The 12,718-nt window shown below is 42.1% G+C and overlaps 1 protein-coding gene across 1 annotated transcript in view; it reads left to right on the plus strand.

Annotated features, from left to right (window-relative positions):
• Nucleotides 1–12,718, plus strand: part of abhd18 (abhydrolase domain containing 18) — an 88,698-nt gene that overhangs the window by 14,658 nt on the left and 61,322 nt on the right. Inside the window, exons 2-4 of the mRNA XM_069925255.1 lie at nt 8,224–8,343; nt 9,278–9,362; nt 12,491–12,591. Coding sequence (XP_069781356.1) covers nt 8,252–8,343; nt 9,278–9,362; nt 12,491–12,591 — 278 coding nt within the window. The 5' untranslated portion in view covers nt 8,224–8,251. The remainder of the gene's footprint in view (nt 1–8,223; nt 8,344–9,277; nt 9,363–12,490; nt 12,592–12,718) is intronic.

Here is a 12,718-nt window from a genome sequence, read left to right on the forward strand (position 1 = left end):
CACTCCAATTTTCTAATAATTGGAGTGATCTGCAGTTCTATGGACATCATAAATACAAGGTTTTCTGAACAAAGATGTTGAGGTTGGGTTAATTAGTCACATAGATATAAATGGGCTTGTGGGTCAGAAGGGACTGTTACTGTGCTATATCTAAATTTAAAAATAATATAACTATCTAACAGTTTATGGCATGGAAACAGGCCATTTCTGCCTTTCAAGTCCACGCCAGTTCACTCAACAACTCAACTAGATCCCCCTACTTATTTTCTGCCCATAACCCTACAACCCCCTGCTATCCATATATACATCCAGCCTCCTCTTAAATGAAAGAATTGACTGTGCCTCAACTATTTCCTCTGGAAGATTATTCCATTCAGTCACCACTCTCTGCATGAAGAAGCATCCTCTAATGTTTCCCCTAAAATTTTGCCCCCTTGTGTCCTCTTGTTTCAATCTCCCCTGCTCTCAGGGGGAAGAGTCTACCTGCATCTAGTCTATCCCTTCATAATTTTAAACACCTCTATCAAATCCCCTCTCAACCGTCTATGTTCCAATAAATAAAGTCCTAACCTCTTCAATCTTTCTCTGTACTCTAGGTATTTTAAGCCAGGCAACATCCTGGTAAATCTTCTCTGCACCTTCTCCACCTTATCTATATCCTTCCCATAATTCGGAGACCAGACTGAACACAATACTCTAAACCTGGCCTCACCAACGCCTTAAACAGTCACAGCATCACTTTCCAGCTCCTATACTCTATACCAGGGGTGTCAAACTCAAATTCACGGAGGGCCAAAATTAAAAACTTGGACTAAGTCGAGGGCCGAACTAAATATTTATTGAAAATTTTCAACAACATCTGCATGTTTTCTCTTCTTTCAACATATGTAATGTTAAACTTTTTTAAATTAAAATAAATGTTTAATAATAGTTTTGGATAAACTTTCCAGAAGCATTAACAAATGAGAAATAAAATATTCAATAAATAATATTTCTCTATAGAGGATTTGTCAAATGTTGCTAGTGTGCTGTCGAATAGTAAAATCTGAGGGCTATTGAGAGTGTGGGAGAATAACATGATTCCTGAAACAATCAAATGGGTGACTGATTGTGGGCATGAACTCTAGCAGGGTTATTCCACTGGAACAGATATCCTTTGATTTACACACTTTTCAACTTTTATGCCTAATGAGCTTGTATCCAGGTGCAGGACCATTTTTAACCAGGAATATATTTATCACTGTGACATGAAACTATTGGAAGATCATTTTATCCTGAGATTAAAGTTCATAATACTTACTCAGGCCTGTGTGCGGGAGGGCGGGGTTTGCGGGCGATCGGGTTGGACAACGACAGTGCGGGGGCATCGGCTCTCGCTGCAGGGCGGCATCTCGGCGGATCAGCGACCCCGTCACTGTGAGTCGCGGGTCGGCCTGCGGCAGGGACGGGAAGTGGGCAACGGTCCTGGCGAGGTCAGGCCCCCCCTGAGTTTCTGCCGGACCCCCCTTGACCTGCTGAGTTTCTCCCGGACCCCCTCCCCTTGACCTTCTGAGTTTCTCCCGGACCCCTCCTCCTTGACCTGCTGAGTTTCTCTCGGACCCCCCTTTGACCTGCTGAGTTTCTCCCGGATACCCCTTTGACCTGCTGAGTTTCTCCCGGACCCCCCTTGACCTGCTGAGTTTCTCCCGGACCCCTTTTCTTTCCGTGCCAGTGTCCCAGATCCTTTCCAGGGTAGTCTCCGTGCTCAGGACCACGCTGGGATCCCGGTCAGCGGTGGAGGAGCAGGTGAGCGCGGCTAATCCCGATCCAGCCCACGCCACTCCCGAGATTGGCGGGGGGTTCCACCCTACCTGCCCGACCAGCCTCGTTCTCCACGTGTACTCCGGGCACCCGCCGGTGGGAAGGCGCAGGGCGGCCAGCGCCCCCATCGCCCAGCGGGGAGCCCCAATCTTCCCTCCGGCGTCCCGACTCCATCTGCAGCTCCAAGAAACGCTGTGCCACTGGGGTTCCGGGCGCTGGGAAGCAGCCTTGGCTTCCCCTGACACCGACCAGGCCGCGCTGCAGTGAGGGGGTGGGCGGGGGGACACGACAGCGTGTTTATAAAACCACCCACCACTACTTTTCAAGGACCTGGATTTTTCTCTCTCTCTCTCTCTCACCCTGAGACACAGCGGTTACTGTGCATGCGCTATACTGGCGCGGCGGCCAGCGGGCCACCTCTAATACATTTTTGATATGATCTTGCGGGCCAAATATAATTATTTGCCCGCGGGCCAGAGTTTGACATGTGTGCTCTATACTATGATTTATGAAGGCTAAACCACCCTGTCTACATGGGAATCCACCTTCAAGGAATGCTGCATCATAACTCCAAGATCTCTTTGTTCTTGTGCATTCCCCAATGTCCTCCCCTTTACTACATGTGTCCTGATTATTTTTTTCCAAAATGAAGCACCTCACACAGTTAAATTCCATCTGCCATCTTTCATCCCAATTTTCCAGACAAACCAAATCCCTCTGTAATCCCTGAAAACCTTCCTCGCTATCCACCACTCCCCCTATTTTCATATCATCTGCATATTTACTTACCCTGTTAACCATGCCATCATCCAAATCGTTAATATAAATTATGAACAACAAGGGACCTAGCACTGATCCTTGAGGCACGCTGCTCGCCACAGGCTTCCATCCTGTCAGACAATTGTCCACCATGACCTTCTGCTATCTCTCCTTCAGCCACCTCTGAACCCATCTTACTATTTCTCTATTAATCCCTAGTGGACCTTTCAAGTGGAACCTTATCAAAAGCTTTACTAAAATCCAGATAGACTAAATGATTTTATTTTATTTGCTATTAATTAGGCACAAATTTAATATCAGAAACAAATTTTACTTTGGATTTGGTTAGTTGGAGTACAATATTTAAGGTTTCTTTCTACAACTGTATTGAACTTTAATGAGTCTATATTTACTGTGGTAAATATAATGTGAAAATAAATTGTATATTTGCCTTGAAGGAAATGAAATAAATGTTCACTAGACTGATTTCTAGGAGGAAAGGCAGTAGTTCAAAAGTCCCCATCTTCTTGAGTATTTAGTAGAATGATGAGGGGTGATCTAATTGAAACATACATAAATCCTGAGAGTTTGACAGTGTACATGCTAAAATGCTATTAGCTGTAGTATTGAGCTAGGGAGTCATAGCATTGGAATTCCAGTGAATTTACTTTTGGAATAGTATCTCGATACTAAGGAAAAAAAAAAAAATTTGGCAAGTTTTGGATCTGGAGTTTTCAATCCCAAATCCTATAGCCTGAATACATCTGGGATTGTCTGATCTCGGAAGCTAAGCAGGCACAGGACTGGTCAGTACTTGGAGGTGAGATCACCTAGGAACACCAGGTGCTGTAGGTTTTTGTGATGGGAGCTGGACAAAGTGGTGACTCTCTGTCTGCCTTATTGTAGACAAAGATTAAAGAATTTCATGTATGTTACATTCTAAATGCTGTATTATGTGACAATAATGTAACCTTTACATTTTACCAGTTCAAAATCTTATTAAATGTTAAAATTGAGCCCGCATTCGCCCCTTCAGCTGGCAACATGTTCCACAATCCCACCACTCTCTATGTGAAGAAGTTCCCCTCACTTTTCCCCCTTCACTCTTAACCCATGTCCTCTGGTTTGTATCTCACCTATCCTCAGTGGAAAAAGCCTATCTACATTTTCTCTGTCTATAACCCTTATATTTTTAAATACCTCTATCAAATCTCCCCTCATTTTTCTATGCTCCAGGGAATAAAGTCCTAACCTGTTTAATCTTTCCCTGTAACTCAGTTCCTGAAGTCTGGGCACAATCCTATAAATCTTCTCTGCACTCTTTCTATCTTATTGATATCTTTCCTGTAATTAGGTGACCAAAACTGCACATAATACTCCAAATTTGGCCTCACCCATGTCTTATACAACCATGACATGCTAACTCCTATACTCAATACTTTAATTTACGAAGGCCACTATGCCAAAAGCTCTCTTTACAATCTTATCCACCTGTGAATTATGAATTTTTATTCCCAGATCCCTCTGTTCTACCACACTCCTCAGTATCCTATCATTTACTGTGTAGGTCCTTTTTTGGTTTGTCTTTCCAAAATGCCATACCTCACACATATCTGGATTAAATTCCATCTGCCATTTATCCACCCTTATTTGCTTTAAGACAAATTTTGAGAGTACCCTCTCCACCTTATCTATAGTGCAAGCACTTCCTTCTATTTTAATCTGTAGAGGTTCCAAGACCTCCCTGCTTGTTTTCCTTATTTACTATGACTCTGTGCATGTTTCCAGAGTAAAAAAATACCATTAAAGATCTCCCATCTCCTTTGCTCCATATGAAGCAAGCCAACTACTCTGATCTTCAAAGGCATTGATTTTGTCCTTTACTATCCTTCTGCTCTTAATATACCTGTAGAAACCCTTAGAATTTTCCTTCATATTGTCTGCCAAAGCAACGTTATGTCTTTTTCCCCCTTTCTTATTTCTTTCTTGAGATCTTTTTTGCATTTTTTAATGCTCCTCAAGTACCTCATTTGTTCCATGTTGCTTATACACCTCACTCTTCTTCTGAAAAGATCCCAAATAACCCTCAAAAACCAAGGTTCTATAGTCCTGGGGGTTTACCAGATTGCAATGAGGAATTAGCAATAAGTAATTCCTTTTGAAAAATAGGTGCTTCCAGACTTGCACGTTTATCCTGTGAAATAAATTCCCTATGCCTGATAACCTTGACTTTAATCCTGACAGGAACATACAAACCGTGTACAGATATATGATCCTTTATCCGGAACCCTTGGGGGACAAATTTCGGATTTTTCCAGATTTCAGAAAGTCCATCTGAATTGTGCTGCCTATTCTCCCCCACCCCCTTCCAGTCGCCCATCCCTCAGCTGCCTCCCCCGATCGGGGTCTCTTGGCCACCCAGCCGCCTCCCCCGACCGGGATCCCTTGGCTGCCCAACCGCCTCCCCTGACCGCCTTCCCCCGACCGCCGGTCCCTCGCTCACCTCCCCCAACTGCCGGTCCCCACTTGCCGGATTTTGGAGGTTTTCTGGATTTTAGGTGTCTGGATAAAGGATCATGTACCTTTACTCTCAAAATTTCACCATTGAAGGTCCTTCACTTACCTCACACATCCTTGCCTGTAAACAACTTATCCCAATCCACACATTCTAGATACTTTCTCATTTCCTCAAAATTAGCCTTTCTCCAATTTAGAATCTCAACTTGAGGCCCAAACATATCCTTCTCTATAATTAACTTGAAACTAATGGCATTAAGATCATTGGACCTAAAATGCTCCCCTACACATACTTCTGTCACCTGTCCTGTCTTGTTCCCTAAAAAGAGATTCTCTCTAGTTGGCACCTTGAGATTTAGAAAACTTAACTGAACCTATCTGATAAACTTCAAGCCATCCAGCCCTTTTACACTCCCAGTCAAAATGTGGAAAATTAAATTCTGTTATTATCACAACCTTTTGTTTCCTGCAGCTGTCTGCTGCCTCTCTACAAATTTGCTCCTCCAATTCTCATTGACTATTGGGCGGGCTATAATACAATGCCATGAGTGTGGTCATACCTAATCCCGTTCCTTAGCTCCACCCATATAGCCTCAGTTGAGAAGCCCTCTGGCCTGTCCTGCTTGAACACAAGTGTGATATTTTTCCATGATGCCACTCCTTCCCCTTTCATTCCCCCCCCTCCCCCCGCCACTGGTTCTATCTCGTCTAAAGCAACAGAAGCCCTCCTGCAACCAAATTTCACTATGGCCACAATGTCATAATTTCACATGCCAATCCATGCTCTGAGCTCATCTGCCTTTCCTTCAATACTCCTTACATTGAAATAGATGCACCTGAGAACATTTCCACCATATACAATCAGTTGACTTCTAATAGTGCATGCAATTTTCACATCGATTTTCCTTTCTCCACTTCTCTATCTGCTCTGGTAATCTGGTTCCCATCCCCTGGCAAATCTAGTTTAAACCCACTAGAAAAGCATGAACAAACCTTCCCGCAAGGATATAAGTCCCCTCCAGTTCCGTTCCATCAGAAGAGGTCCACCTTCCCTAAAAGAGAGCCCATTGATCCAGAAACCTGAAGCCCTCCCTCCAGCAACAGATCTTTAGCTATGTGTTAAGCTACATTATCCTCCTATTTCTCACCTCACTAACACAGATAGCAATCCTGAGATTACAATCCTGGCACCAACTTCCTGAACTCATCACCCTACCCACGCATTTGGTCCCTCTTGAGAATGCCATGAACTCGATCTGAGATATCTTGGTCCCTGGTGCTAGGGAGGGAACATCCCATCTGGGATATTCGATCTCTTCCACAGAACCTCTTCTCTGTCCCCCTAACTATGGAATCCCCTATCACTACAGCTTGCCTCTTCTCCCTTCCCTTTTTAGCCATAGGAACAGACTCTGTGTCAGAGACCTGATCGCTCTGGCTTGTGCCTGGCAGGTTGAATCTCCCTCAACAGTATCCAAAATGGACAAGAGAAACTTGTCCGTGAACTACTCTTTGCAGACGATGCCGCTTTAGTTGCCCATTCAGAGCCAGCTCTTCAGCGCTTGACGTCCTGCTTTGCGGAAACTGCCAAAATGTTTGGCCTGGAAGTCAGCCTGAAGAAAACTGAGGTCCCCCATCAGCTAGCTCCCCACCATGACTACCAGCCCCCCCACATCTCCATCGGGCACACAAAACTCAAAACGGTCAACCAGTTTACCTATCTCGGCTGCACCATTTCATCAGATGCAAGGATCGACAATGAGATAGACAACAGACTCGCCAAGGCAAATAGCGCCTTTGGAAGACTACACAAAAGAGTCTGGAAAAACAACCAACTGAAAAACCTCACAAAGATAAGCGTATACAGAGCCGTTGTCATACCCACACTCCTGTTCGGCTCCGAATCATGGGTCCTCTACCGGCACCACCTACGGCTCCTAGAACGCTTCCACCAGCGTTGTCTCCGCTCCATCCTCAACATCCATTGGAGCGCTTTCATCCCTAACGTCGAAGTACTCGAGATGGCAGAGGTCGACAGCATCGAGTCCACGCTGCTGAAGATCCAGCTGCGCTGGATGGGTCACATCTCCAGAATGGAGGACCATCGCCTTCCCAAGATCGTGTTATATGGCGAGCTCTTCACTGGCCACCGTGACAGAGGTGCACCAAAGAAAAGGTACAAGGACTGCCTAAAGAAATCTCTTGGTGCCTGCCACATTGACCACCGCCAGTGGGCTGATAACGCCTCAAACCGTGCATCTTGGCGCCTCACAGTTTGGCGGGCAGCAACCTCCTTTGAAGAAGACCGCAGAGCCCACCTCACTGACAAAAGGCAAAGGAGGAAAAACCCAACACCCAACCCCAACCAACCAATTTTCCCCTGCAACCGCTGCAACCGTGTCTGCCTGTCCCGCATCGGACTTGTCAGCCACAAACGAGCCTGCAGCTGACGTGGACTTTTTACCCCCTCCATAAATCTTCGTCCGCGAAGCCAAGCCAAAGAAGATGCTTGTTATTGAGGGGAATGGCCACAGGGGTCCCTGCACTGCCTGTCTATTCCCTTTCCCTCTCCAGACTGTCACCCATCGACCCTCCTGCTTCCTAGGTGTGATAGTGTCACTGTAACTCCTGTCCATCACCCCCTCTGCCTCTTTATAAAAGCTTTATAAAAGTTAATCCAACTCCAGCTCCAGTTCCTTAACTCGGCTTGTCGAGAGCTGCAGCTGGATGCACTTCTTGCAGATGAAGTCGACAGGGATACTACTGGCTTCCCTGAATGGCCCACATTCTGCAAGAGGAGCATTCCCCTGCCTTGGCTGCCATTCCCACTGTTTATGACGAGAGGAACAAAATATATGATGTATAAAACCTGCCCTTACCTGTGCCTACCTGCTGAATTTTTTTTGTTCCTTGAAAAAGGTGGCCCCTTCTTACTTCAACTTCTACTCTTCCTGTTCTCGCCAAAACCTGATGATCCAAAGCCTGACTACTGTGACAATGACCGGTCCCTTGAAAATACTTGACTTCAGCTTTATATAGTCTGTGGAATAATTTGTTTTTATCATTTAATTTTAATCATTTCATATCCTTAATAGAAATGTTTTAAATATGTGATTGAAAATCTCTTGTCTCCTTTTTTTAAATTAGATGTGTTTTAAAATAATTGGACCTTCTCATGGGTGTCAGTAAATTGGACGTTTTCTACAGACGATTCCTTCTTACAAAACTTTTCATTCAAGGATGGGGAAAGCCAGATGATCTCAGAAGGTACTCGAGCTCTCATTTCTAGATTATTTAGTTTGTCATGATTTTAGTATCATGTGGGAACCAAGCAGTCGAGTAATTAACTAGTGGGATTAATTTTGAGGCTAGCATGTTTGTTGAAATGAAGTACAGTAAAACTCTGTTAATCCAGTATGCTCTAATTTTGATTGGAAGATTTTCCATACAATTGAATATCATTCCATTTATTAATTCAACACACAGTTAATTCACTCTCTTTGATGTTGTTATAAATGTTCTATCCAACCCAGTGAATTTGCAGAGGGTGGGGTTGGAAATGGGGCCATGATTTGTTAACAGGTGCATGGAAATTAGTAACTTGTGAGCCAGGTGCCAACCATCTGGATTTTCGAGCAATGAAAATTCTGAGTTCTACTGTACAGTTTTTTGGTCCTTATGATGTGAGAAAATAAATGATGTCATCCTAATCTTGATCCTAATTTATCTTCATGCTAGCTAAGGACTAATTTGCTTCCCTACTTTGCTATTTGATTTGATTAAACATTAGTAAAAATAAAAAATAGTTTATGATAAATCTGTTTTGTTTAACCAACATAAATAATACAAGTAAACCATTTAAAATTTATGCCTAGATCTTTCAACACGAGGTAGCATTATGCATTTTGTTTAGACAAATTTGAATTAATTTTAAATATTTTGCATTTTTATGATTGCCTTTCATTATATTTTAGACTAGTATTTGTGATAGATAGAGTTCAATTTATCAAATTTTAAATTTGTTTTCTGTTTCTGAATCATTTGAAATTCTACATTTTTAATTCTGGGTGTTTTGAATTATGACTTTCATCAAAGCAGTGGAGCTTTTAATTGAATATTTTATGAGCATACAGATGAAAAACTTGTGGAAAGATAAAAAAATAAAAAAATATATAATTTTTTTTGCTTTTAAAAATTGCAGGCTGTTTGAATTTAGGAAAACAATAGGAAACAGAGAAAAATGTCAAGAGTTGGTACCAAAAGACTATCCAATATTCATTGACAAGGTAACAATATGTAGTGAAAAGCTTTTATAAAGGTGCACAACTTTTACATTGAATTAGGTTGGACCAGGATAGAGCATTGTTTTAATCTTGAGTTGGGGGGGGGAAGGGGGGGTGAAAAAACCATGCTGGAACAACTCAATACATCAGGCCGCACCTATGAAAGGAAAGAGAAGATTGATGTTTACTGTCAATATCCTACATCAAGATCCTTTCCTAATTTTACTTGAATATCCATGTAATGCTGATTTTTTTTCAATTGTGGGAGAAGGCAAGTACTAATTCTGGTGTCAGATTTCACAAAAATCTCTTGGATAGTCAAGAGGATTAACAATAGTACTGAAGCCATTGCAAGTTACTTGGATGATGTCTGATGCTGAACTCCATTGCTGACTGATTCTTTTGCTTCATATTTGAGTCAAGGCAGAATGAATTTTTACTCCTAGATGGCACCTGCATTGATTTTTAAAATTTTGACAAGCAGATCAGATTTGGAACTTTAGCAACTAGAAAATATTAGAAAGGACCAAAAGCATTGCCAAGGTCAATTTTTGAGAATTCTTTCAATTGAAACGGGAGACTTAGAAATAGGAAGGCAATTCAGCAAGACTAATTGCACTCGAATAGAGTGTAAGATTATTATTTAGTTGGATGTACCAAAATTGGCATTAATTTATATCCCAAATTACCTTTGAAGGTGCTTGCTGTGTAAAGCTTTTTTCATGAAGCTATGTAGCTCAATGTACTCAAATGGTAGTGTGCAAGATAAAACTGGTTATAGTTTATGTACACTACAGGCACATTTTATATAAAGATTCACTTTTTAAAGAGCACCCAAATTACCAAGTTTACTGTTATTGTCACATTCACTAGGAACTCTATTTTTAATAATACTCTTTTCCTTTATTTTCTCCTTTTCAGTCGACTCTGTGAAGTTATTAGTTTTAAAATCGGAGTCAGTCTTTTTCTGGAGCTTCAAATAGATTTTGGGGTCATTTTTTTAGCTTCCATTTCTCTTGCCTTTTGAGTATTTGGCATTTTTTTTTAAATTGGATCCCCACCCCTCGTTCTTTCGTTGGGTTGTACTTGTACAATCAGATAATAATAAGCTTGAACTTGAACTCAATCATTGGGATAAAGTAGTTGCAAAGGCACTACTTTCCATGCCTTATATAAAGCATCTCAGTAAATCAGAATTTATTGTCATGAACAGCTCATGAAATTTGTTGTTTTGTGGCAGCATTACAAGTGCAAATATTGCTATAAATTACATTTTTTTTAAATTAGAGCAAAAAAAAATGAGGTAGTGTTTGTGGTTCACTAACCATTCAGATACCTTAGAGGAGAAGAAGCTGTTCTTATGGCACTGGGTGTTTGTCTTCATGCTCCTGTACCTCCTGATTGATGGTAGTGTGAGGAGGACATGGCCTGATTGGTAAGAGTACTTGAGGATAGAGGCTGCTTTCTTAAGATGCCGGCTCTTGTAGATGTCATCATTGGAGTGAAGACTGATATTCATGATGGTGTTGGCTGAGTTCATAACTCTCTGTAGTCTTTTCCTGTCCTGTGCATTGTCACCTCCATATCAGAATCCCAATGGTGTCTGTAAGGAGTTTGAATGTTCTTCCCGTGTCTGCATGGATTTTCCTCAGGGGCTCAGGTTTCCTCCCACTATTCATAACTTACTGGGGGTTGTAGGTCACTTAGGTGTAATTGGGGGGGATGGGCCTGTGGGCTGAAAGGACCTGTTACCATGCTGTATGTCAAAAAAAAATGTGTGTGTGAGCACGTACTTTATGACATAATATGGTGATATTTAAGAAAACTCCTCGCTCCTTGGAACAATTCAAGCCAAGAGCATTTGTGGCCAGTACTAAGTGATGTGAACTTGGGCAAGGGCAGCAGTGATTTGTAATTTGTCTCTTACCCCAAGGATAAATTATCCAGCATTCTTGATATGCTTCTCAGATAAGGAATGGGCAAGGTGCAGCAGGTACAATCTTATTACTTAATTATACACGTCCTCTTTTACATAAAATTGTTTGGAGACTGTAATTTAAAAATATAGACTGGAAACGATAGATTTTTATAATTCTTACAAAAATACTAGATGCAGGGAAATTAATTTAATTCTGTACCATATTTTAATTCTACCCATGTGATCATTGATTAAGCAGCTGAAGATATTTCAAGCATTTCTTTTATTGCTGCACAATAATACATTAAAAATATAATTTGCTTGATATACTTCAACTTTTGTCTGCCATAAGACAAACAAAGAGTTGCCATGAGCATTGCCTGGTGCTCCTTACAATAGAAGAAAGAGAATCAAAGGAGAGTCCCCTCAGAGACCCTGAGAGACTGTGGCTTCACCTCCAGCGCACCCTCAACCTTTACAGCCCCATGGAGTCCAGTTCAAACCATCAGCAACCGGATCTCCAGATCCAAACCTCCATTATGATTGGGAAGCCTTCAGTGCCCAAGGCCATTCAGGAGCCCTTCTTCTCCTCTTCACCCTTATCAAGTCCTGGTTTCAAAATCTGGTTCCCATGAGCCATTCTCCAGCAGCCCCAACTGGTTTGGGTCCTTTGACCACAAGTCACGAGCCACCCACAGCCTGTTTGGGTCCTGGTCACCGTCCTATAGGGTTGTCTCCTGTGCTTTGCCTCAACTGGTGATATCCTCCCAATTTTTGGTGCCCTGCACTGGTCTGCTGTTCCCTCAGAATGGTACATATCCCAGTCCAGGTGCTGTTATCTTGACCACAGAGCCTGTGGTTGTCGGATTTTTAAAAAATATATTGTCAGCTCCTTTAACAAGCCGTTTAAAGCTTGTACAGAAGTCAGCGGGGCAGTAGGACCCTGTGGAACAGTGCTGTGTCTCTGCTGCTGCTCTCCCATGTCTTCACCAGTGGCAGCACTGCCATTTTTTCTCTTTCTTTTGGGCTCCTGTCTGAAGGGGTGGTAGAGGGAGGCATTTCTGAAACTTAAAAAAAAAAGTTACTAGATGAAACACCACGACATAGAAGTGCTCAAAATGAGTGTGGATAGGAACTTTTTTTTAATAATGGGCAAATAGGCATTTGTTTCTTTGCCTGCATAATTAAATACAATAGTAGTTGTTCTCTATAGGTGGAGGAACAGGCTGATTGCCAGATCATGGATGGACACTTTGTATCCCCACTGGATCATTATCTGCCTGGGATTATGCCCACTGAATCTGTCAATGCTAGGTAAGGAAATTCAATGTTTTTTCTGTGATATGATGTAATAAATGTAATTTTCCAGTGTCATCCTGAATAGTTTATACTTCATTCGTCCATTATAATGTATAATTGCCAATATGATTTTAGTTTGCCA

This window comes from Narcine bancroftii, chromosome 3 (assembly GCF_036971445.1).
Source record: "Narcine bancroftii isolate sNarBan1 chromosome 3, sNarBan1.hap1, whole genome shotgun sequence".
In the NCBI taxonomy this organism is placed as follows: domain Eukaryota; kingdom Metazoa; phylum Chordata; class Chondrichthyes; order Torpediniformes; family Narcinidae; genus Narcine; species Narcine bancroftii.